This window comes from Eleginops maclovinus, chromosome 15, assembly GCF_036324505.1.
Source record: "Eleginops maclovinus isolate JMC-PN-2008 ecotype Puerto Natales chromosome 15, JC_Emac_rtc_rv5, whole genome shotgun sequence".
Classification (NCBI taxonomy): Eukaryota; Metazoa; Chordata; class Actinopteri; order Perciformes; family Eleginopidae; genus Eleginops; species Eleginops maclovinus.
Window position 1 is genome coordinate 14565680 of NC_086363.1, and position 25338 is coordinate 14591017.

General features: G+C 39.7%; 2 protein-coding genes across 9 annotated transcripts in view; both read left to right on the plus strand.

Annotated features, from left to right (window-relative positions):
- Positions 1–7561, plus strand: hmgn3 (high mobility group nucleosomal binding domain 3). Of its 4 annotated transcripts, XM_063902289.1 has the most exons (8): positions 31–326; positions 2088–2138; positions 2385–2414; positions 3905–3955; positions 4523–4621; positions 4813–4912; positions 5221–5298; positions 6773–7561. In XM_063902289.1, the coding sequence occupies exons 1-7, from the start codon at positions 312–314 to the stop codon at positions 5253–5255; spliced, it is 381 nt and encodes a 126-aa protein (XP_063758359.1). In that variant the 5' UTR covers positions 31–311; the 3' UTR covers positions 5256–5298; positions 6773–7561. The 4 variants fall into 4 exon arrangements, with proteins under 4 accessions (XP_063758361.1, XP_063758359.1, XP_063758360.1 ...); XM_063902291.1 differs by lacking the exon at positions 2385–2414 and having other exon boundaries at positions 1–326; XM_063902290.1 differs by lacking the exon at positions 5221–5298 and having other exon boundaries at positions 40–326.
- Positions 7562–12510: 4949 nt separating this feature from the next.
- The window catches only part of phip (pleckstrin homology domain interacting protein), a 37743-nt gene continuing 24915 nt past the window's right edge, over positions 12511–25338 (plus strand). For 2 of the 5 annotated variants that reach the window (XM_063901695.1, XM_063901696.1), the window contains exons 1-9: positions 12511–12627; positions 12741–12799; positions 12885–12914; positions 13063–13122; positions 16109–16259; positions 18080–18178; positions 18396–18556; positions 24103–24324; positions 25165–25265. In XM_063901695.1, the coding sequence (XP_063757765.1) occupies positions 12588–12627; positions 12741–12799; positions 12885–12914; positions 13063–13122; positions 16109–16259; positions 18080–18178; positions 18396–18556; positions 24103–24324; positions 25165–25265 (923 nt within the window). In that variant the 5' untranslated portion in view covers positions 12511–12587. Of the gene's footprint in view, positions 12628–12740; positions 12800–12884; positions 12915–13062; positions 13123–13189; positions 13508–13535; positions 13698–13985; positions 14022–16108; positions 16260–18079; positions 18179–18395; positions 18557–24102; positions 24325–25164; positions 25266–25338 lie in introns of those variants that run through there. The other 3 variants (XM_063901697.1, XM_063901699.1, XM_063901698.1) reach the window with 3 other exon arrangements.

A 25338-nucleotide genomic window follows, 5' to 3' on the forward strand; every position in this document is an offset into this window, starting at 1 on the left:
GGGATCTGCGGCACAATGAGCGCGCAGCCAATCACAGACACCCTCTGATAAAGGTCGACCAATGTCCGGAGGTGTCTTATTTACATAGACACGAGAAGAGCCAATCAGGAGTCAGCACTGGAGCAGATTTTGACTCCTCTGCCCAATGGCTGTGGGAGATTCGGAGTTTTGGGGAGTGCATATAATCAACATATTATCGAAGGTGCTTAGATATTGATCCCGTATTTCGAGTGAGTTCAAATTCGCCTCTACTGGACGTTAGGGTTTGACCTTTTTTCCCCGTGCTCGTTGGAGAATAATTCACGCGTAAAATGCCGAAGAGAAAGGTGAGTGTCGCCTGTGTATTGCTGCTCACTTCACTGTAGTTTCCTGCTCTTGCATTTGAGAAAAATTGCAGTGCGCGATTTCGGTGGCGACATCGAGGCAGGTGAGGTGATGCCAAAGTTTGAGGAAGCGTTCTTTCGTCCCGCAACCTTTTCAATAGTTTTCAACGTTTGCGTGTATATGGCATATGTTATTATGATGTGCTTTTACTATTTACACTATTTATGTCCATGCCTTCATCTCAATGGCCGTTCTTGTGGTCGTTTTATGTGCCACTTCCCTGTCCACTGCGCGCGCTGGTGAATGTCAGGCGGACCTGCCGGATGGATAGATGCGTAAATCCCGAAGGAGACGTGCTTGATATTATATGATGATTTATAGGCGCGTTTCAATCATATATAAGTGCCATTGATTCTGAATGTGTCTTATAACAGTGTAGTTCGCCACCTCCGTGTCTCATGTTGGCTCTCATGCGGGGATGAATGGTAGACGAGTGAACAGACCCATATCCAGATGCAGAGAAAGGACTAAAGAAAGAGGGGATCAGGGACAATTGCCGCTGCGTTAAAAGAGGCCGTGACACTATCCAAACAGCAGTGCTCGACGAGCTCCAGTGCATTGTATCAGTGCATACATGGAAATTGGCTTTTCTGCGATTTAAAAAAACTGGCATTGTCTGCACCGATTCGCCTTTGAGGACAGAGAATGGGGGGCCTCCAGGGGCGGAGGTCGCCCGCATGCAAATGATGCGATTACCAACCTGCAGTCTCCACCAACATTTGCTTTTTCACGGTGGAATGGGAGGAGAGGGGGGAGGGGGGGGTGGCTGTCCTTACCTGCCCGCAGCCTGAGTGTATCCCATGTTTATTATATGATCTTTTTCACCTGCTGACAGCCCCCAGGGTGTGTTATAAATCAATATCAATGTTCACTGACCATTCATCTCTGGGGAGCTCAGCCTGGTATATAAGCAAGGTGCCTCCATTCAAAAGTAATTCCCATGTAAATCATGTAAAATCGAATAAATACAAATACAACTAGGGCTTGATTACTTTATGTTAAACATCACAGAACTTATCCTTTCATTTGAAGAATTATAATTAAATTCAGGAAATCAATAAATTATTCTAATTAGGATAATCTAGAGTGCCCAGTGTTAGTAAACTAGCTGTGTTCTATACTGTAGCTTTTTTTATACCTAACTAGTGTTGTACAAACACTTTGATAATTAATAAAACAGTGTATCATTTTTGTTGATTTGTCTTTCAGCTAACCATATCCCAAAGCCTAAACTAACGTCTATAATAAAAGACAAAACTAATCCAGGAAGTATTCAAAAACAGAAAGTGAAAGTACTACATTTTTGGCATTTCTGCTAATAAAATGATAATAGATTCATGGATTATAAAATATACTTCTGCTGTTAATTGACTCATCTAACTCATCTTTTCAGCTCTAGGTACACATTTATTTGTAATAAGGAGGATTTAACAACTTAGGTGTTTTTCTACTGAAAGAAAATCACTTTATTTATCTCAACTTTTGACCTTTCCTCAAAGTAATTTTGCTTATTGATTTCTCAAATAATGTTAATAACACATATTGGATCCTTTTATTACTCCCTAGACAGGATACACTACATATACACACCTGAACACTGAAAACTCAAGTGAACCGCAATCAAACATTTATTGGCAAGGTTAAAACATCCAGAGAACACATTGGTAATTACAAATGTATAATCTTCATTTTATTTCCTACAGTCTGCAGAGGATTCTGAGGGCAAGGATGCCTCCAAAGTCACAAAGCAAGAGGTAAATATTTCAGGCGTGTTCTGGTGCAGTTCAGGCGTGTGTTAGCGTGCTGTGTTCTGGTTGTTGTTTTTCTTGTAGTGAGAGAAAGCATATGTGAGCGGGAGAATAGACACATAACAGGTTAATGATTAACACTTGTAGCAATCACCAGACACTCAACATCAGCCCACGAAGGTACAACTGATATCTTTCTCTCTCTCTGTCACTGTCTCTCTTTCTCTCATTGATCATCCCTTCCTCCTGCAGCCCACCAGAAGGTCAGAGAGATTGCAATCGGTAAGTTTCGTTCTCCCCTCCCCCCTGTCTTCACCTCTCTTCTTCCTCTCCTTGTAAATGTCACATGTAACCAAGGCACAGAGGAAAGTCCTCACCCAGTTTATGGATTTGATCAAGGCAATTTTACAAATTTCATAAACATGCTCCTCAAGGCCTGGTGTCTTTTTTTTCTGTTGTCTTTGTCCACTCTTGGTCCGGTCTGTTGCAACAACTTGTTGAAGTGTAGGGCTGCATGATTAAAAGTAACATTTCATAGAGCCAAAAGAGCAGTTTCGAAATGAGTAATATCCCCTGCCAAAGTTCACTACCAAAACTATTCATGGAAAATATAAATTGATGAAATAATCACCTTAATCCTTGTTAAACTAATGATTAACGATAGTAATCATACTATTTAGCAAGGAATCATTCGGTTATTATTTATTTGCAGCCCTGCTACTCAGACCATGCGTTTTTATCTGTGTTGTACTTTGCATGTTGAACCCATTCGTGTTGAGCCTCTGCATGCCTCTGTACATTTGCATGTGCACCTTGAAGGAATTGATGACATTTTGGGAAATGTGCTGATAATGCAGCTAGCAGTTAGCTTAGCTTAGCATAACAATTGGATAAAAGTTAAAAAATGACAATAACTAGTACCTGTAAAGCTCAAAGTGACACATTGTATTTGTTTAATCTGTGCTAAAAAATCAAATGTTTTTTGCCATACAACTTTAAAAAGTCACTTTGCTAGCTGTTTCCAGTGTTTATGCTAAGCTAACAATGTCTTGCGTGTTAGGTTCCTGTTTAACAGACATATATGAGAATGGTTGGAAGAAGTAAACCAATAATTGTGTTCCCAAAATTGTCAAACTCCTTTAAGCTTTTGATGTGCCTATTTAAACCTTTACATTTTTGCATGTTTTCCAATCTGATATTCCCTTGTCTTCTGAATGTTTTCAGCAGTCAGTTTATTTAAGGAAATACTTTTTTTTCTTTTAGCAGTTAACCAGCTCTGACACTGTTTATATTTGAACGGCATGACTAAAAGTCTAAATTCTAAGCTGGTCCTGAAATAATTTAATGTCAAGCCCTGTTTTCTGCAGCTTTTCCTGTGAAGATTGTCGGTGATATCTCAAGAAAAGCAGAGATATTTTAAGAAAGAATCACAAGATTTAAATTTGTCACAGCGGTATGGCTTAAGGGAAACATGGTATACACTCAGCTTCCTGGAAAAAGCTCTGCAGCAAACTTTCTCACACTGAGTGACCAGAATTTGTAATCCCATGCGTTATAGTCGTTGTACCGTGGTCTGATGTCAGTTCCCTGTGAGAAAAGGCAGATATTAGCACGGGAATATTGTCAGATCCCATTGCTAAGGAATATGCTATTTTAATATTAAGTGTAGAAAAAGAGATACAACTTTATAATATTAATAAAATAGAAATAATACATGGATGATTTTCTTACTAAAAAGATTTGGTCTTCACTGACTTTTTCTAAATGTACAGAAACCTGCTTTAGCCAAGCCTGAGGCCAAGCCCAAGAAGGCCATTGTCAAGGTAAAGTACACACAACCGCACACCACTACGCCTACAATGATTTATTTATATCCCCATGAATTTGCTAAAGTCTGATGCCCTCGGATGCCCTTCACTACTGGTCTTTGTGCGTGACCAAGGGTTGCTGGGGGTGGAAAACACTCACGCAGAAATCCTCACATGCAAAAATGTTATATTATAGAATTGGTGAAATATTATAGTCAATTATGTACTGGCGAATTAACCTCACTACAAGGTTTCACTGGGGATGTTTCCAATTATAATGATATGGATTTATTAAGCACATTTACAAAAGGAGGAAGTTTAAGAAACGTTTCAAACTCTTTTTGGTATAGCCTAAACCATGTAGTGGTTTGCCAAAAGTAATATGTAAAAAGGGTAAAAACAGTGTAATAGCTTGAACTTAAGCCTCAGCTGCTCGGTCATGTTTTTCCACCTTTATTAAATTGCTTATTGTTATTTACGTTCTTTTGCATTCTTTTCATAAAATGATTTATTAAATGCAGAACTTTTTTTTTTTACTTCTCAATATACCATCATTTCCCATTTTCCATCTCTTCCTTGCAGAAAGTTGCTGACGATAAGGGTGCGAAGGCAAAGAAAGTCGGCACTAAGGGTAAGAGGGATGACGGCCCCGCCCACAACGGAGAGAGCAAGACTAACGAGGTATGAGGAGGGAAAATTGGAAAGACAAAAAAAGTTATAGAAGAAAGACAAGTGTCAGTCAGAGACCGAAAAGAAACTAACAATCTTTCCTCCCCTATGTTGTCATTGTGTGTTAAAACATGAACACGCACATACATCTTAACCACACCTATATTCCTTCCCTGCATAAACACACACACAAACACACACAGATCTACGTGTCTCGTCCCTCTGTCAGTGTGTCTTTCATCAGAAGCACGGCTCCCTCCTTGATGTCAGTGAGAGGGCAGAGTGAGACAGTCAGAGTTAAGGGTATGCTCGAGTGTTCCTAACTCCGTCTTTGAAGTGCGTGATTGGACACTAACTTATTACTTACCAAGAAATTGTGTGTTATTGAGCAAACATTTACAAAAATAAGAGTCCTGTGGCGTGTCTGACAGAATGAAAAAGATTGAAGTGAGTGGGAGAGTGAAGAAGAGAAGAAGTAAGTATGTCCGGCATTTTCGCCGCTGTGTGCAGTGAAGTAGGCCAAGGACGGCTTTTTTTTTTATATACGAGCAGGAAGGTTTGCCGCTCATACAGCTGTGATGTGAAATATTATTGGCTCACTGTGTTCATAGACAGCCGGCTCTACCAGAAGAGGCAGAGGAAATAAGAGGAGATGATACCTGCATATACTAAAGGAGTTATGCGTTTCAGTGAGTAGCTTTTCCGAGTGATTTAGAAACAAAAAATCTAAGCTATAGAGGTACAATCACAGCTAATCATGTGAGCTAGCAGCTTGATGCCGGATTTCATAAATGAAGTTTGAAAAGATATATTTACACCTAAAAATAATGGAGGTGAATGTCTGTGTGCTGCTCACAGAATAAAAATCACTTCAAAGAGGTGCCATTGGAACTACTTTCTACAAAAGAAATAGTTCAAACGACTTTTGATACATTGATTGGAATACTTGAGTTGGAATTTCAAAAACATAAGCTACCTGCCACAACAAGCAGTAAATTGACTATAGTCTATGTGCCAGATATAAAGGTGTTTCTTTATCCTGATAACTTGATAAACCTGCTTCTTGGAACAAGGCCCATGTCTTACTACGAAAACATTGCACTGCAACTGAGATTAAAATGAGCATCTTTTTCATAGTTGAAATATTTCCATACAGCTGATGTTGCCTTATTCCTGCAAACAAATCTTCCTATTTTATGTATTTCTCATGTTTCTCGCTTATGGTTAGCTCCTAGCTAGGCCGGCTTTTGTTGTTTGATCAGGAATGATTGTGATTCGTGGTTTGCTAAATCGGAGAATTCAGACAAACTATTCTTGTTGATTTGTCCCAAAATAAAACTATTGCGCTAAGACATTGCAATGTTGATGCTGAAACACTATATCTTGCAGCCCTAATGGATGTTTCTGGCTGTGAGCTACACAACTAGAAGCAGGTTAATTAGCTTAGCATAATGACTGGAAACAGTTTGAAAAAGCTAGCCTTCTGTCTTAGTGTTTGCACACATTAAAAAAGCTGATATAACTTTTAATAAATTAGCTTTAAAGGTCCTTGTTGGTAAAGTTGTTTTTAAATGTTGTTACAGATCCAGGCTAGCTGTTTCAACCTGTTCCCAGACTTTACGCCAGGCTAGGCAGCCACCTCCTGGCCATAGCTTTACATGTAGCTAAGCAACCCTCTCCTACATTAAGTTCCCATACAACCAAACTGCATTCTTTATTATGCGTTGAGGGAAATGTATTACCTCCTGAATTACGTAACAGTTTATAACATGTGGTTAAAGTTGAATAAGAAAATAAAACAGAAGTGCTTCAAAATAACTTGGCTAGCTTTAGCTAAATATCTTGGTTTATCTTCAAATTAGTTCATTTGTTTCGTGACTTATGATGCATAGAAAGAAAGTCAAAGACAAGGGTCTCCTGGATAATAGCCCTCTTCTCATTCAACCCTGACCTCCTATTCACACAGACTATGATTCAAAACGTATTCAAGATACGTCATACATAAAAATTTGTGGAAATGCCCAATTTTAGGGGGCCAGGCTGAGCTTCTAGACATGAGAGAGGGGTTCATTGAGGCAAGTTAATTCCAGTCCCCATGGGAACCCTCCTGTGTCGAGGGATTGGGCCCACCTTCATCATGTGACTTTTTCCTATCTTCTTCAGGTATCTGACGCAGCAGTGGAGGCGACTGAGGAGAAGGCGTAAAGACACGGACGCGTCCACGACTCGTCCCTTCTGACACCATGGCAGCAAAGCTTTTTTTTTTACTGACGATTTTTGTACCATGCTGATTTTTTTTAGACTTGTTAGTAGAGATGGACAACCAGCAGCATAATGTTCACACTCCTTTCAGCTCCCCTTACGCTATATTTTCGCTCGATTCTCCTCCCTCCTGCGTTCTGAATTGCTTTTCTCAGAAACAGAATGAAGTGTTTTTATCAGGCGGCTGCAGATGTTCTTCATATTACCTGAAGGGGGCTGTAAACACGACTGTTATGATCTGTAAACCAGCTCTGCTTCTATTTGTAGTTTCTACAAACGATCATTATGATTCGCACTCCCCCTGATGGTCAAGGTGAGGGTTTTTGGATCAATTTTGGATACAGAGCTACAAGAAACTAGGTCCATAATCCTACGTAGAACATTGCAGCTTTTTTCTAAAAGAAAAGTTAGTTTCTAGAATCAGCACCACTATGTTTCACATAACTCCTTTTGTATTTCTGATAGAGTGGATGTGTTTGTAGGTCTCTGTGTTTTACTCCCCCCCCCCCCTCCACACACTCCCTTTCTTTATCGTTTACCCCCCCAATGGCCTTGTCCTGCAGAAGATTGACATGGCAATGAGTGGTGCTTCTGTTTTAGACGGCTCTATTTGCTTTGGACCCTTTGGGCTCTTCTGAGTTTCATCCTGTTGGGAGACTATTTTGAAAATAAAATAAAAAGTTGATGTCACGTGGCAGTTTTTGTGTTTTTCAGTGTCTCTTTGCGTTTACATTTCCTCTTGTTGGACCGCAATGCCATCTTTTTGTTTTATTTTCTAGTGTACTGTAGTTGTTTGCCTGCACCTATGCTGGCTTTTGTAGTTTGGAAAACTCCGGTAATCTGTGTAAAGCTCGATGAGACAAACACATGTATGCATGTATGTGTTTTGCCTGTGTGCCACAGTGCCTTTCCACTGCTTTCATGGTTAGAATGACTTTTTAAACTGACACAAAGCCAACGCTGTGTGTCTGTCTATCTTTGTGCGTGTGTGAGGTCGACAGGGGCACGTGGCTGTGTTAAATACAACTGCTGTGTCAGGAAGTGAAAGGTCAGCATTTGCCGGGACTGACGAAACCGTACTCTCTTCATTTAGGGTCAAACTGTCACTCTCGATAGTGGGCCGATGATGTGCACCAATTCAAATGTTTTAACATGTAGAGGTTAGGGGTGATGATTGAATACCACACATACTGCAGAGAACAACTCAAAAGTGTATGGTCAGGTGCATTGGTCAGCAATATGGAGCCTTTTTACCTGAAACGTAACAGCTTTAGGAATGTGTGCAAATTACCCAAAGCATTTATTTTGACAGTTAGGTTTTACTACTAGGATGACCTTTAAAACCAAACTACTGAATCAAGAGTAAAGCTATACAGGTGCAACACCCTCAGACGCTACAAAAACACAACAATTAAATATTATTTCTCCAATGTTTTTCCTCTGCGACAGATTTCAGTTCTAAGAAGTCATTTTAACATACAGTTTTTTCACAAAAAAATAAATAAGGATAATCTTCTCCAATAAGCCTAGAAATCATTGAGTCTGATAGATTTGAAGCTTATTATTATGGGTATATTGAAGGCATTTACTAAATTGTCCGGTTCCTTTCATTTCAGCAAAATTACACTTCATTTATGGAAGGAACAAGCTGAAGTCCCTCCAGTGAAGCTGTAGATCACAGAACTGACTGACACATTACACCTAGAGAGGATGAGGTTTTATCATGAGTGAGAAACTGAACCATTCTTTAAAAATAATTCTCAACCCGTTCTCCTTTTTTAACGATAGAAAATCTACATGTAGGGCTGGGCAAGCGATGTATGAGTGGTGTGATGAGTTTTATCCCCCCTTTCTCTTGTTTATTTTTTTCATTCTTTTCATTTCCCTGTTCTGGACAAGTGTCAAGGTTTTTGCACAAATGCATTGAATAAAAAGATTGGAAACAGTGTAAAACACTACAGAAAATTCATTCAAGCTCATGGAATTTCATAGAAGCAATAACTGAGTTATTGCTTCCTGGATTCATGAGTTTAATCTAATGACATCAAATATGTAATATTTGTAACAGTATAAGGAGACATACTGAAGTTAACATGGTTCAGAATTAAATGAAATAAGTGAACCATGAGCAGTAAAGTGTTTTTAGTTACAGGATGTTTAAAGTATAACTCATTGTTGTTCCTCCTCCTCTGTGCAGACAGGTGCTGCTGGGTGAGGTTGCCTCCTTGTGGTCACGGCAGCCAGCACAACAACAACACCTGAGGGTTCAGGAGGACAGGTGACTGACAAAGGCCGACTCCATGCCTTTGTGCTCTAACAGGTCCTGAGGCCTGTAGAGTACAGATTGCAGGATGGTTTTGTCTAGTGGTCAAAAAGGCAATTCCTAAACCCTTAAAAATATACTTTCTAGATTCAGAGGCTTAATTGTCATAGCACAGTAGCTACAGTGTAGAAACGGCAATGAAAATCTTAATTCCCAAGTTCCTCCAACATTGCAACATAGTTATATAGGACATACAGTACAACACTAAAACAAATGAAAAATAAAAATAGTGTAAGAATAAACAGAGTAGAATATATTAGAACAAAAAGATGGAGATTATGTTGCAAGACCAATGTGCAAGTAATGCAGATGAAGTAAACTATACATACGTCAGGCTAATAGATAAATACAATAAGCTAAAAAATGCAGAGAACGTTGTAAGTGACCAAGTAAATGTAGGAGCCTATGTAAATAAGCACACTAATTCAAGGAAAAGTATGACATTTTTGTCAATTTTTAACAAAAGCAACCAAATAGTCATTGAAAAATACTCCTTACATTAAATTCCTTGGTGTTGTAGTTGATGAAAAATGAACATGGAACTATATTATTGAATATGTCTGTAAAAACAAAATAAGCCAATTGGAATTCAAAGTAGAGTTTGTTCATTGATTGTTGTACTCTACATTTTTATGATTTATCCTCTTATTATGTTCTGAAATAATGCATTTGGCGCCTTGTGTTCCTATCTTAATAAGATCTTAAATACATTTTTGAGGATAGTTTTGCCAAATCATTATTTTCATCTGCTCGTCACTCCTCCAAAACAATATAAACTTCTATTATTATTTTTTATGTGAACATTTAAATGACTTGTATGCTCATTCATCAATATGTAGACCCAACTTGACTTTCCTCCTGAACTTTTATACATCTTCTTCTGACATTCACTCCACAAGACTATATTCTATACACAAGCCTTATTTCTTACATATTGTCGGACTTCCCTTTAGAAATATCCAACTCGACTTCCATCAATACAATCAACATCTATATATAATAATTAAAAAAACACATGTGAAAAAGTCTTCAATTAGCAAAGATTTATAAGGCTTTGGATTTCATTTTGATGCATCTTAAATTGAAAACAAATCTAGGTGATGATGGCTAAGTCCATAGGGACTTGGCTTGGGCAGAAATGCATGACGTAAATTTCCCCTCTGTGGGATGATTAAGGCTATATCATAAAATATGGTTTTCTTTCAATTTTAGTGCTTTTTTGAAATCTTTGCTCATTAGACATTTTGGGAGTATAACATTTCCTACACAATGGAAAAACATTTTCCTTAAACTATTACTCTTTTTGCGTGTATATTTACAGAAAAACAAATGTGAGTGGGCTCTCACAGCTATTGAACTTTCACTCTGAATTCCTTCCTTGCAAGGGCCGAGGGATCAGTCATTAATCACCATTCCTTTATTATCATTGGCCTGGAAAACAATTCTGTAAAAAAGCCAACTGTACTTTTGATTATATCCAAATCCAGGGGAGCAAGTTAAAATATTCATCCTGACATGACATTAGGACATTTGATGCAGCTGAACTAACTCTATCACAGGAGGGTCACCATGCAGAAAATATCAGAATATGCTTACTGATTGCTTGTTCAGTAAAACAGCTTACCAAAAAAATTCATTTGGCCCCAAAATAAGATATCAAATGGATGTAAAAAACAAAACACATTTTCAGAAAGCAACAGAGGCAGAGAATTAGTTGTCAACTGTTCAAGTTTCCATATCATCAGCATCTTCCCAGCAACAGACTCTGTTCCCTGGTGTGTCTGCCAGGGATTTAAGTGAGACAAGTGTTATATAAATAGGAGAGGAGTTTCTATACCAGTGGCTATGCCTCTTTTTTTCAATAATGCTATTCAATTAAACAATACACATAACACATAAAGAGAAAGTGCTTAGAATAAGTCTTTATTTAGGTAGATTATGCAATTCAAGCACCTAATTCCAAACACAGAGCTTAGACAATGAAAAGACAACAAAAAGGAAGAAAAAAACCTAAATAGTTTAAGCTATAACCTTCCTTGTGAATTTTCTTTGTACTAGTCTGGTTCCACTTACGTGTGTAAATATCCCTCACTGTGAATTTAGGTTAGTTGTTTCCCTGGATTGCTGTACATTTTGTTTTGCAATTTATAAGAAAGCCACTGGGAATTTTGAACAGAATGTAAGTAATCTTTGGTAATTAGGTAATTCATTATGTATGCTTTCATTGATGTTTTCAAATAAAAAAAACAGAGTAAAGGTCAATTAGAGATGAAGAGCATGTGTTCTGTGGGCTACCTGCTGTTAAAACATATAGGTCCTATTTAATAAAAATGTAAAACACATACTTTACACAATTAATAATGGTGTAAATAACGTCTAATATTATTAACAGGAAATAACACCTGAGTTGTGTTCCTTTTTTTCATAACAGCTTTCAGTGAACCATAGAGGAAGTTTGCTGTGTGATGTATTTCCTTGACAATCTTCCCTCATTATGTAGCAAGCATAAATGTCTCATTGCCATTAAATTCCTGTAACTCACGAGGTTTCATTCATTAAGCGGCATGCATCCCCCTTCTTCTCCAACCCTTCCCCCATTTTACTGCCTGGCAGTATTTGGAATAGAAATGGACGACTTCCCCACCAAACGGCTTCCAGAGAGAGTGGGTGTGTTAGCTAGACATCTTGTTACACAATAACGACAGTGATAACACACGGAGCCGACAAGAATAATGAAAATTAAAACAACTATCTGTATTATTTAATAAAACCTAACAAAAAAACAATCGCTGTAAAATCCCCCTCAAACACGATGGCCACATTCTACATCCGCAGATACAAACACAGACAAATAGAATCGGGAATTGCATTGTATTAACACGCCACAAAGTGTAAACTATGAATATATAGGCATGTTATTAATAAAACGTGATAAATGTAATCTAGCTACGAAGTTACGGCCATTCTGCAGCAATGTCCTCTCTTACAGCAGGCTGCCATTTCTACCTCCCCTCTACAGTGGCGTGCGTGAAACAAACACACCACTGGTGTTCTTCCGCAGAGGGCTTGCGCTTTTGCTTTTGAGGGGGAGGGGGATTTAAACAAACATGCCTTCACAACAGACCAACCACCACTAAAATTCACCCCGAGGGATTCTCAACCCAGGAACATATCTGTGGATGGTTCTTTGCAGGAGGAAGACGGTGCTTTGCGGGATAAGCCGTTCAGTGCGCACTATTTGTCGCTCGGCGGAGATATACTCGACGCAGCCGGGACTCGGTTTGAGCGGAGTTGAATGGAGCCTCTTCCTGGTGGATAAACAGTGACAGCTACAGGGCAGCCACCTAGACCCAGCACACAGGCTCTGGCGCTGCCCTGGCAAACAACACCAAAATGGCTTCAGACAGTACACACATCGCGCAGTTGACTTCTGGTGAGTAAAGGAGAACGGAAAATGTGTCATGGTTGTTGTAATATACCCCCAATTTCCGCGGTGCCCTCTTCTAACGCAGCTCCCGTCCTCTTCTCCCCCTCCAACCATACCAGAACTGTACTTCCTAATAGCCCGATTTCTAGAAGCTGGACCGTGTCAAAAAGCAGCCGAGGTTGGTGTTTATGCATTTTAGAATAATTTATAACATGTCCGAAATCGTCATGAGGTGTAATTTTGTATTTTTATCCTATTTTCAGACCCTGATAAGGGAGGTGGAAGAGAAGGAGGTAAGCAGTCAGCACTACGAGAGATGCTTCTCTCTGCACTGTACTTTGTCATGTTGCCTTTACTCTGATTTATCATTTACTCTTTAAAAAAATCACCTGCTACATTTATAACCTGGATGATAACGACGACATTATTTCCCCATCTTAGCTGCTACCCATTAGGCTGGACTGGACAGGGCAGGAGCACCCCGGGACGTACAGAAATTTGGTAAGGGAGCTCTATAACTGAGCAAAAAGTTTTTAGAGAGCAAAATAAAAATTGAATTTCCCGCAATTTTTAAATCAGGTGGTAAAGAAAAAGCTGTAAAGGACTTTGCAGGGCGAACTGGCTGCACCTTGGGGCCGATGTGGGGCACCAAGGGCTCGGGTCCCATCCTTCTGTGCACCTTGGTGTGCGAGTTGGGTGCCATGCATGTGCAAAAGGTTGTAATAGTTGTTGGAAAAATGTGTGTGAAATGTTGATACGTCATGAGTGTTGTGGTGTAGGAGCGCCAGGATCCGGAGGAGGGACTCCCTGCGCCACAAGCCAGAGAGAGATGGAGGCGCTCTTGTCCTGCATAATGTGTGTGCATGGGTTTGAAAACACACAGGGGGTAAGAGTTAGAAAACAGGAGTTTTTGGAGGAGAATATAAACAGTATATTTAGCAAAGCTGGAGTTACAGCGACCCAGTTGAGAGGAGGCTGCTGTGCAGGGCTGTTGTGGAGGCATTTTCTGGAGAGCAATTTTTGTGGTTGCAAACTCGGATGGAGGAGAAGAGATGAGTTTATGTTGAAGATGAGAGGTAACGATGATAGGATACCTTATAATCGCTCTATTAATGAAGTGCTAATTATCATGTAAACAAACAGGGCTCGGCTGAAAGCGCCGTTTACGCATGGGGGCGTGGAGAGAATTAATCATAGCGTACATATTTATCTCTTCGCCATTTTGCTGGAGGTGTGAAACCCCACTTGTTTTGCTATTTTATTTGATTGAATTTTAATATTAATATACCAATATTGACTTATAACCTATTTAATTTGGTGGATTTTCTCGATTTGTCCTCTCTCACACATAGACAGATGGACATCCGAGAAAAGATCGCATGAAGTGTACATTCACCCAGGTGTACATTTACACGTTTTAGAGATTATTGACAGTCTTTCTGCCTGCATGTGTGTTTTTTCTCCCCCTCTCTCTTCCTGCTTGGCTCTGCTGCTTCCTCCTCCTCCCATTCCCTGCCGATCAGCCTGCCTCCTGTCTATTGTGCATAATTTTCTTCTATTAGAAAGAAAAAAAAATACTGCGGATGGTTTTTAATTATTAGACCAAATAGAAACATGGTGTTATAGAGGCAGGGGATCACGGTTGGATGTGTTTGATCGGCGGCTTTTAGGTGTACATGTCTGGGTCCGTACAGAAGGGTGTTGGGCAACAATGAGAAATCAATGTTGGCTTTATTGATAACGTATTAATTAACGATATAAATTGTATCTAATTAATTATGGCGGATTAATTAGACATGTGATTATTTTAATCGTGCATATGGAATTGATCCGGAACACACTATCTCCACATATTGGTGCTATTTTTGAATTAAAATAGCACCCCGTATTTATTTTCACCATATTTACACAGATCTGTTCATTTTAATGTTGACCCCAAATAACTAGTGGATTTCTACAATGGTTGCATTTTTCAGTTATGAGAGCTATATGTTGAAGATAATTATGTTTTGAATAAATTATACTCTTTTGAACAGTTTATTCAAATGTAAGGAGGGGATTGTCATGGGTAAGGGAGCCATGTGCTTTCCGGTGTTGCTGTTATGACAAGGGGAGTGTTATGCAGTATCAAGAAGCAAGTCAAATGGAGCAAATTGTTATCTTTTTCGTGTGTGTGTGTGTGTGTGTGTTTAGCATCGCTGCATCTACCTGCTAGTGTGCTGATATGTGCTTAGAAATACTGATCACGTATTTGAACCAGCAAGGATGTTGAAAGCAATTAAGGGGTCATTAATTGTGTGTGTGTGTGTGTGTGTGTGTGTGTGTGTGTGTGTGTGTGTGTGTGTGTGTGTGTGTGTGCTCGTGTGTGTGTGTACGTGTGTACGTGTGTGTGTGTGTGTGTGTGTGTGTGTGTGTGTGTGTGTGTGTGTGTGTGCGTGCCACAGAGAATAAGTGTTACTGTCAGATAAAGGAGTGGGGGGAAATGTGCGTGTCAGTGTAATTGTATGATTTCAGGCCTATTTGACCCCGTTCAGATATTTAAATGAGATGTGTCTGAAACAAAGCTTATTTTAAATGAATGCATTTGAAATAACCCCACACCCTGGAATAAAACACAGTGCGGCTGCATGCTGCATAATTAACTCCTCTGGTGTATTGCTGCTATTCCAGTCAGTCTGGCGTGTGTGTATCTTCAGAGAAGGCCATGCAGGAGAGTCACCATGTGGAATCAGAGACCCACTGTGTTTATATCAGTGCAGTGTTGCATGCCACACCCCCCTCCCCTGCTGTTTCACTACACTGCATGTGAACTGCATACATATCCTTCTAAAAGGCAAGCATCCTAACTAAATCCAAACATTCATTTAATGTTTCTTTATTTTATGGAATACATATTTTTTAATCTGAGTTTATTTGAAAGAAACATTCATTTGAATCAAATATTGTTGTAGTCCTTGTTAAACATACTCAGTTTGTTGCTGTTGAACCCCCAGAGAATAGTAATTAATGTTTTAAAAGGGCACATTTACTCTTAAAATTCTCTGCAAACCAAAAGGCATTTTGGGTAGTGACCTTGTTTTTCGCATGTCCTTGTTTTGCTGAAAATACATTTCTGTGTGTGTGTGCTCACGAGAAAATAACGCGCTGCAGTCAGAGAACAGACCTTTTTGCCTGCAGACGCTTGATACATCTAATTATAACCTTTTTTATTTCCCGCCAGTGTTTTCTTTTAATAGAGTCGGAGTATTTGAACTACTGAACATTGTTTTGTTTATATTAATTCTTTGTTTTTGGTGTACTAATTTAATATTTCTTGGGAGAGCTTTTACAAGTTTGATGTCTTGAATCATATTTGTGCAACAATTGAACTCATTTCAGTCAGTCTCGATTTCTGCTTGCAACTTTGCAGCTTTCTGTCTGGTGTTTTGTCATTTACCAGTCTGAATACAATCCAAGCTAATGTGTGTGTGTGGGTGTGTGTGTTCAGGTGAAGCTATACCGGCACATCAGTCCCGACCACCTGCTGCAAGTCTGCTCCAGAGTATGTCCTCTGCTGGAGACCGAGGTCCCCGCCAGCGTGCCGGGACTCAACAGCCTGCTGGGGGCCGGCCGGCAGAATCTCCTACGCACCAGCAAGAGTGAGTGCATGCACTGTACATGTGCACCATCTACTTTAATATGCAAACACAAACACTCAGGCTATTACATCTCTCTGCATGTCCTTAAAAATGAACATACCTCATGTCAAGACTTTTCTTTCCCTTGTACTTGTGCAAATATAATGCATGAATACAATATGGACAATCTATAACAATTACTGTTTACATGGTCACGGGTCATTCAGAAATCTCAAATTCAATTGTGGGAAATTTAGAATAAATAAATCCTGGATATGTTTTAGATGTGAAATACACTGCCCGGCTCAAAAAAAGGTCACCACCTGGATTTAACTAAGCAAATAGGTAAGAGGCTCCCATTGGATAATTACTGCATGGGTGATTATGTTTCAGCTGGCAACAAGTTATTGAACCCTAACTGATGCAGTGAGTAGCTTCTCATTTGTTAAACAGTCATGTCGAAAGACTATCCTGTGGTTGTGGAAAAGATGTTGATCTGTTTCAGAAGGGTCAAATTATTGGCATGCATCAAGCAGAGAAAACATCTAAGGAGATTGATGAAACTACTAAAATCGGGTTAAAAACTTTCCAACGCATTATTAAAAACTAGAAGGACAGTGGGGAAACATCATCTTCCAGGAAGGAATGTGGTCAGAAAATAATCTTTTGTGATCGGGGATTACTTAAACGTAAAAAAAAGTAGAACTCACGGCCATGTTTAATAGTGAAAGTAAGAGCATTTCCACAAGCACAATGCGAAGGGAACTCAAGGGATTGGGACTAAACAGCTGTGTAGCCACAAGAAAACCACTTGTCAGTGAGGCTAATCGGGAAGAAAAATGGCTTCAATGCTAGGGAGCGGAAAGATTGGACTCTGGTGCAATGGAAGAAGGTCATGTGGTCTGATGAGTCCAGATTTACCCGGTTCCAGAGTGACGGGCGCATCAGGGTAAGAAGAGAGGCGACTGAAGTGATGCACCCATCATGCCTAGTGCCTACTGTACAAGCCTGTGGGGGCAGTGCTATGATCTGGAGTTGCTGCAGTTGGTCTGGTCTAGGTTCAGCAACATTATGTCCCCAAAGAATGGGGTCAGCTGACTACCTGAATATACTGAATGACCAGGTTATTCCATCAGTGGATATTTTCTTCCCTGATGACACGGGCATGTTCCAAGATGACAATGCCAGGATCCAACGGGCTCAAATTGTGAAAGAGTGGTTCAGGGAGCATGAGACATCATTTCACACATGGATTGGCCACCACAGAGTCCAGACCTGAACCCGATTGAGAATCTTTGGGATGTGCTGGAGAAGACTTTGCGCAGTGGTTCGATTCTCCCGTCATCAATACAAGATCTTGGCGAGAAATTAATGCAAGACAGAAATAAATGTTGTGACATTGCAGAAGCTAAAGGCGGTCCAAGGAATATTAGTGTGTGACCTTTTTTTTGGCCAGGCAGTGTATAAAGCTTGACTGTCGTGGTAACTGCAAACAATGAAGAGAGTTGTCAAAATGAATATGTTTTGCGGGAGAACAAAACAGCAATCTTTGACTCTATCGTAATCTAATTTAGCCCATTCATTAAGTGCTCCTTTATCTCCATGGTGACTGTCATTCTCCCCTCTTCTTTATTTTTAGATTATTATTACCATTTCAACTTGTCATGAAATCTGTGTGCTTCAACTAATAGTAGTACTTGTTTACATTCATAGAGCACTAATCTTTCTTCGTTTGGGTGCCAGTATGACCACAGAACATAAATGGGAGTTAAATTTCCTTCTATGTGCTCTTACATTCAATTTGTTGAAATGTTTGTGTCTTTCTGTTCATCCTCCTCCAGGCTGCAAGCATGTTGTGTGGAAGGGATCTGCGCTGGCTGCTCTGCACTGTGGAAGACCCCCGGAGCCACCTATTATCTATGGGAGCCCACCTAATATTGGTAAAGAAAAGAAACATAACCTTCCACAGCTTTACTCTTCGTCATGCTTTTGATATTCAGTCTAGGATTCAGATCTTCCATTCTGTGTTATTAGTTGTTATGGTCTTTAAGCTGATGTAATATTTAACAGTGATGATGTCATGGTTTGCTTCAGATCACTGTATATTTCTGCATATATGACAATTTCCTCACTGGTGTCTGATTTTGTTGTTTTCAGTGGAGACAAACTTCAGCCGCAGACTGAATGGCTCCTACCGGCTTAAGCAGCTGGTGCCCACGGTGGTGTACCTGCACATGAAGATGCACAAGAGGATCCTGGGACATCTGTCGTCCGTGTACTGCGTCACCTTCGATAGGACGGGACGACGCATCTTCACGGTAAGGCTGCAATCTGTGCGTGTGGTGGTACTGGTGTGTTCAAAGTTGAATTTATGGACGTCAAGGGACAGAAGTTGTAGTACCACCATTGAGCCACTATGAACATTTGTTTCAACACACTTCCTGCTCAGCTTGGCTACGTATTGCTGCTTGTAAAGCCTGTGTACGAGTGTTTTCGGGAGCCTATCGAAATACCTTTTTTTCTTTCTTTTAAATGATACAGAAAAAATACTGTGTGTGAGAACAGCGACACACCGAGGTGAAGTGGTCTGAGATTATCGTCTTGAATTGTTCAGGGCTAGTCAAAGTGTCAGTCTAGAGATTCTGTGGCAGATCATTTCATTTGTTTGGTGTATATCCAGTTGAGGCAGATTTTCCTAAAAAGCCGCGGCATCTGTTAGCCGTACTCAGATTGTTGCAGTTGAACCCCCGGAGAATAGTAATTAATAGAAAAGGGCACATTTACGTTAACACACATTTTGGGCAGTGACCTTGTTTTTCGCATGTCCTTGTTTTGCTGAAAATACATCTGTGTGTGTGTGCTCACGAGAAAATAACGCGCTGCAGTCAGAGAACAGACCTTTTTGCCTGCAGACGCTTGATACATCTAATTATAACCTTTTTTATTTCCCGCCAGTGTTTTTCTTTAATAGAGTCGGAGTATTTGAACTACTGAACATTGTTTCTTTTATATTAATTCTTTGTTTTTGGTGTACTAATTTAATCTGTTTTGGGGAGACTTGTACTGGTTTGTTGTCTTGAATCATATTTGTGCAACAATTGACCTCATTTCAGTCAGTCTCGATTTCTGCTTGCAACTTTGCAGCTTTCTGACTGGTGTTTTGTCATTTACCAGATCTAAAGATCCTGTGGCAGATAATTTCATTTGTTTGGTGCATATCAACTTGAGGAAGGTTTTCCTATAAAACCGCAGCATTTGAATTGTGATTTATGGATGCAAAGAAACAGGTGGTTATCACATCTCTGTGCCTGAGAGGTCCAAACTACTGTGTTATGCAGAATGCATTGGCAAGTGTCATTACAATCTCTATGCAACACTATGAATTAGAATCAGGTGACACAAGCACTTGTTGTTCTCTCCCCTAGGGAACGGTACGGATCTGTTTTGCTGTGCTGCAAAAATAGAGATAAAAAACGTCCGCCAAGACTAGCTCTCTGCTACGCATTTAAACTAACATCCCAAAGACAAAGTCATAGTTGACAGTTGTGGAGAAATATATCTAAACTCTTGTCATAGAAATGCAACCGTAGACGATATTTTGGACTTTGTTGCACATCAACTTGATTTTAGATTTAGATGTTTATTGTTATGATGCCAGTATTTGTTTTACTTAAAGAACGCAATGGCGGTTGTCATAAGTCATCTCCGATTGAATCTGAGAGCAGAAGGGTTACCTGAGTTGAGGGATTAAAATCAGTATAATCTGAGACTATTAAAAATACTTTATCAACTATAATATTCCTCCAATTCAAAGGGAGGCTGGATCTGTTTCTGCATCATAATCTTGAGTTTGTGGATGAGATTTCAATATCCTTTTTAATCACGAAAATAACCCACATATTTACACATTCTGCTACCAGCGTGGATAGATGTTTAAATCAACATATCTTGCTTTATATAACTGGAAATAATGGGAACTTTATTTTGAGTGCATTAAGTACTAGTTTAAGATTGACAGTAGGGCTGCTCAATAAAAAAAAACGAAAGCATTACTTAACTAACTAACTAAAATTGCAAATGCGATATTATCTGCAATATTAGAGGGAATAATCCTTTTTGAAACATTACTCCCATCATTAATAATGTATGTCAATGGTCATAGTGTGATTGTACCAACTGTACTTCACAAGGATGTCTGTAGAGTTTCTTTAAGGCCCAGACTTTTCATAATACTTCATTCACATATTTTGCATTTACCAAACATTTCACTCACTGCAATGTGGATATTGGACTAATCCAGTTAGCCATTTTGATAAAAATGTTGATTAACTGTGCAGCCCTTGTGCATTTTGTAGAGCTCTAAAGGATCAGTTTAATGTGCGCTGGTGGTTGTTCAGTCACCTCATGCTGTATGTATGATCGTTCCAAGCTGTGTTTTCTCACCAACATGACAAAGGCTCTGTGTTTTCCCTGTTGTTACAGTTCTGCGAGGAGGTAATTACTGTTTACCTTACAGCCGTGGGACGCTTTTTACCAAATGACTCTCAGCTTTAGCCGAATATACCCTGAAAGAAAGAAAAATCACAAAATAAAACCTGTGGAGTCTTTGAAGGAGGAGGTTGACCTTTGCCTTCGGGATTCCCCTTCTGTACTTATGCTGTGTTAGCTTTCCATGTGGCTGGTTTAGAGCTCCAGCAGGATGTTAAATATTGAACGAACAACGAGATAATGTAGGTTTAATGTCGCCTTCTGCTTGGATCCTTGACTCAAACGCTGCCTGCTGCTGTACACCATTTTCAGCTTTCACTTCTTAAATCTCTAAAAATGGCTGGCTGCTGACAGTGAGACGAAGGGAGGGGAGTGGAGGAGGAGGGGTGGGGTTAGATTGACTCCCTATGTCTCTGTTTTCCTGTTATCTCTCTTTCCTATACTCTCTCTATTTCTCTCCCCCGTCCCTCATCCTGCGTTGCCCCTCCTTTGTTCCTCCCTCCCTCCCTCCCTCGTCTTGCCATTCCTCATCATAACTGGAGAAAATGTTTCCTCTGAGGCGCTGGCTAAGTGCCAGAATTAAAATTCTCTCACTTTTCTCCCTCTCCTTTTTTGTCTCGCACTGTCTCCTTTCATCGCAAGATCATTTTTATTTATATATATACTTATTTCAAGTCTTTTTCCTCTCCGCCGCGCCTCAGCGGAAGACATTTTGATTGATTATGATATTGAGTGTAAACATTTACTGTGATTATTTGCGATCGATGAGCAAGTGCTTACAGGTTTAGCTAAACAATCGATTTAGCTAAACCATTGATTGGTGTAATACAGTTTTAGAAATGGCTTCGAGTTCATTATCACAGACATTGGGAAGGACAAATCAGAGCCGCTAATATGCATTGTTCATAGCTAACGTAACTTCCCATCTATAGCAACAAGGAAAGTTCATGTCAAGTCTATTTCTGACGCTGCTGCAGTCAGGCCTGGGCAGATCTGGTTTTCGTCCATCTTGGAGTAATTTGTCCTTGAGATTTTTTTCCAACCCGCTAAGGGAGCTTTCCCTGTTTTGATCACATAAAATAACAGCTTCAGTCAGACTCTGCTGATTATGATTTATTCAAAGAAGGGGGTTGGTGTTCTCATCTAACATTTTCTCAAAAAAAAACTATTCCGCGATCACATTTTTTAACAAGCAACTTTACTCTTATAAAATAAAATATCCTGTCAGGTCACACTGGGCTTTTTACACCTCAACACTGGTTACCTGTTGGCTTTAAACATCTTTTTTTTTTACATCCTCATCGAGGCACAGGTGGCTCTGGCACCATGTTGAATCACATTCTCTTGAACCCTTTATAATCTGGATTACAGCCAGAAAATCAAGTCCCTATAGGTTGTTTCATGTCTTGATTAGGGGTCATGCTTTTTCAATCCAGAATACAGACTGTGTTAGAAGCTGCCTCTATGCTACCATATGTATCATATACTTGACTGTATGGATTATTTATTATTATGGCCTTTTTTCAACGTGTGCCTCTCTTAGCTTGCTAGCTTGCTTAGCTTACCCTAATTTAATTGGATAATGACAATAAATATTCTACTGAGAGAAATGTCTTGGTGCACTTTTACTTACTGCTAGTACACACAGTGACAAGCCTATCCCACAGTGTCAAATAGTAAACAGCCCTATTATACATTTTTGGGTTTTCATTTTCCTATGGTGTGTTATATAGGTGTTTGTGCATGTAAATGGTCTGCAAAGGCTAAGTTCCCCTCAGAGGGAGTCTCCCCCCCTCAGAAATGCCCCGATTGGACTCCTTTGTTTACTTACATAACTTCTATTGACTAGTGATACAACAAATTGTATGTGACAGTAAGGGGTGGGATATCTCTAAGGTGTGGACCAATAACAACAGAGCTGCAGAACGAGAAAAATAAAGAGCTTTTTTTAGCATTAAAGCTTGTAAGTACAAGCATCACAGTAGAGGAACACCAATACAAATGCTAAGCTGAAACACATCAAAATAGGGCCCCATCGAAATATCAGTTCTATCTGAATTAGTGTGTTTATTTTTCCTGTTACTTGTCTGTAAATGGCAAGCTTGATGTCATTAATTATGCCTACCAGCACACTGTGACCACTTATTTGTGAATACCAAAATGCAAAGTAGAGTACGAGGAAACATCTCCATGATTGCAGACCTGATTTAATAAATAAAGCACATTTACACGATGGGTTCAATAATGAACACAGTGTAGTAAAAAAAAATTAAACTGTAATTATTGTACTGTACTGTAATTGTCCTTGCATTACTAAAGGTAATGTAGTTATTATTTTTACATTACTGACAGCGGGGTTGCTTTTCTGTGTAGTTAAAGACAACTTTGCATCTGAACCTTGAGTCCAAACAAGAGTAATGTCACGGCTGGGGAAAAAAGGACCCAGGCGCAGAAGCAATAGAGGAGGCAGGGGTACAAACTTATAACAAAGGGCGAGCTTTTGTTTATAAAAAAGCTGATATCAAAAATGCCGAAAAAGGTACAATGAAGGAAAAGTAGCAAATGAAAACACAAACCTGTGGAAAAGGGAGGGCTGAGAAGGGGGATCCAAATCATCAACGGGCAAACGACGACGACGCAACAAAGGAAAGACAAGACTAAAAACAAAGGAGGGTAATCACAAGACAAGACACAGCTGGGAAGGGGAGGTGAAACACAGGGGCAACAGGTGAGCACAATCAGACTATCAGACAGGAAGGATATTTCCTTGAGTTCACAATACTTTATAAAAATGGGTTTCAGACAATGTAAAAATTGGCATATTTCAGCTCAACCAGGGTTACATTTCCATTTCCTGGAATGCATTTAAAAAAGCAACATAATGAAGAAAATGATTAAATGAAAATGAAGAAATAGTTTTTGCAACAAAAACAAAAAAAGCCGTTACAGATAATTCAATTCAATCCGACTCAAATATCCCCCCCCCCAAACACCACAGTAACTATAGTAGTTTACTCTAATCTTAAATACTTTATAATTTGGATCAAATTTACAGTGGATGGAAATACACTGACAGAAGTTGTGCCTCTGACGATCACGTGCCTATAAAGGTTTGTTTTCACTTGTTAACTCACTGCAGATTAATCACCTCTTTTTTCTGATTCTGAAGCCCCTCATTCCCTCTTCTGTTTTCATTCTGAGTGTGTCAGTCTGCTGACAGTCTCAAGCCTGCAGTGTGCCCAGATTTATTCAAAGTATTTTCAAACTTGACATGTTTAATTAGTCTTACTAGAAGTGAATCGGAGGCAGACACGCCACTTCTCAAACTAAAATACCAGTCCTCACTCGAGTCTGATTGCTTTCCTCTATTCCTCAGGGCTCAGACGACTGCCTAGTGAAGATCTGGGGAACAGATGACGGGCGTCTGCTGGCGACGCTGCGTGGACACGCCGCTGAGATCTCAGACATGGCTGTGAGCTACGAGAACACCATGATCGCTGCCGGGTCATGTGACAAGACCATCAGGGTGTGGTGCTTACAGACCTGCGCCCCTCTGGCCGTCCTGGAGGGACATGCAGCCTCCATCACCTCTCTGCAGGTATGAGGACTCTCAGCACTTCACGTTTGTCTGTGTGCATTTATTTTGCCCAAAAAGAGGATTTAAAAGCCACTCATAATATTTTAAATTCCTGCCACCATTTAAATCTGTATGTAATAACCATCACAGTTTAGACTAAATTAGATCATGCCTGCTTTTTATTCTAGGAATTATACCTGCGTATTAATTATAATATCATGCACAGTGTGAAATTTAAATTCTTGTAGAGCCAAAAAGCCACTAAAACAATATTTACATGGTCAAACTGCAATTCATTTTAAATTGGGCCCTATTATGTTTTTTAGGGTTTTCTCTTTCCTGTAATGTGGTATAGGTTTTTGTGCATGTAAATGGTCTGCAAAGGCTAAGTTCAGCTGCAAATTAATACAAGCTAGTTTGTATGTATAACAGCAGGTAGGGATGAAGTGGGATTAACTCAATAAGTACCCATGTTCATTGTTAAAAAGAAATATGTGGTCCATCTCAACAGTGTGGCTCATTAATGGCTTTTGAATGGTTTAAAGACAACAATGGAGCTCTTAGACACAGAGGAAAAAGCTACACTAGGTTTTGGCTACACAGGCAACACTTATTCGCTTCGATATTATCCAGTTAATAGTTGTTTATTGAGCTTTTAGTTTTGCTGTGTAAGCCTATTGATCTGTGTAGCTATGTGTTTTAAAGTGGTATGCTAATCGCTCACCTCTCCAAACACAGTTATGGAGGCTTTAAAAGCTGATATGTGTTAATTATCCTTTTCTTGTTTTGGCTGCAGTGTTAGCACCTCCTTTTGACTGCCCATTACACTCAGTTGTAACCCCTAATTGGTTGTCTTTGCAGTTTTCCCCTCTCTGCTGCGGCTCAAAGCGCTACCTCTCCTCCACTGGAGCTGACGGCACCATCTGCTTCTGGCAGTGGGATGCACGCACGCTTAAGTTTGGGTGAGGGAACACAAATGGTGAAAATCATAGTTAACTGGGTTTTTAAATACAGTTATGTACAAGACAACGTACC

Excerpts from the sequence above, each read along its gene's own strand:
- hmgn3 (XM_063902289.1), top strand. Across the intron at positions 2,415-3,904 it reads GGTCAGAGAGATTGCAATCG|AAACCTGCTTTAGCCAAGCC; the intron begins GTAAGTTTCGTT and ends CTAAATGTACAG. Across the intron at positions 4,622-4,812 it reads GAGAGAGCAAGACTAACGAG|ATCTACGTGTCTCGTCCCTC; the intron begins GTATGAGGAGGG and ends AAACACACACAG.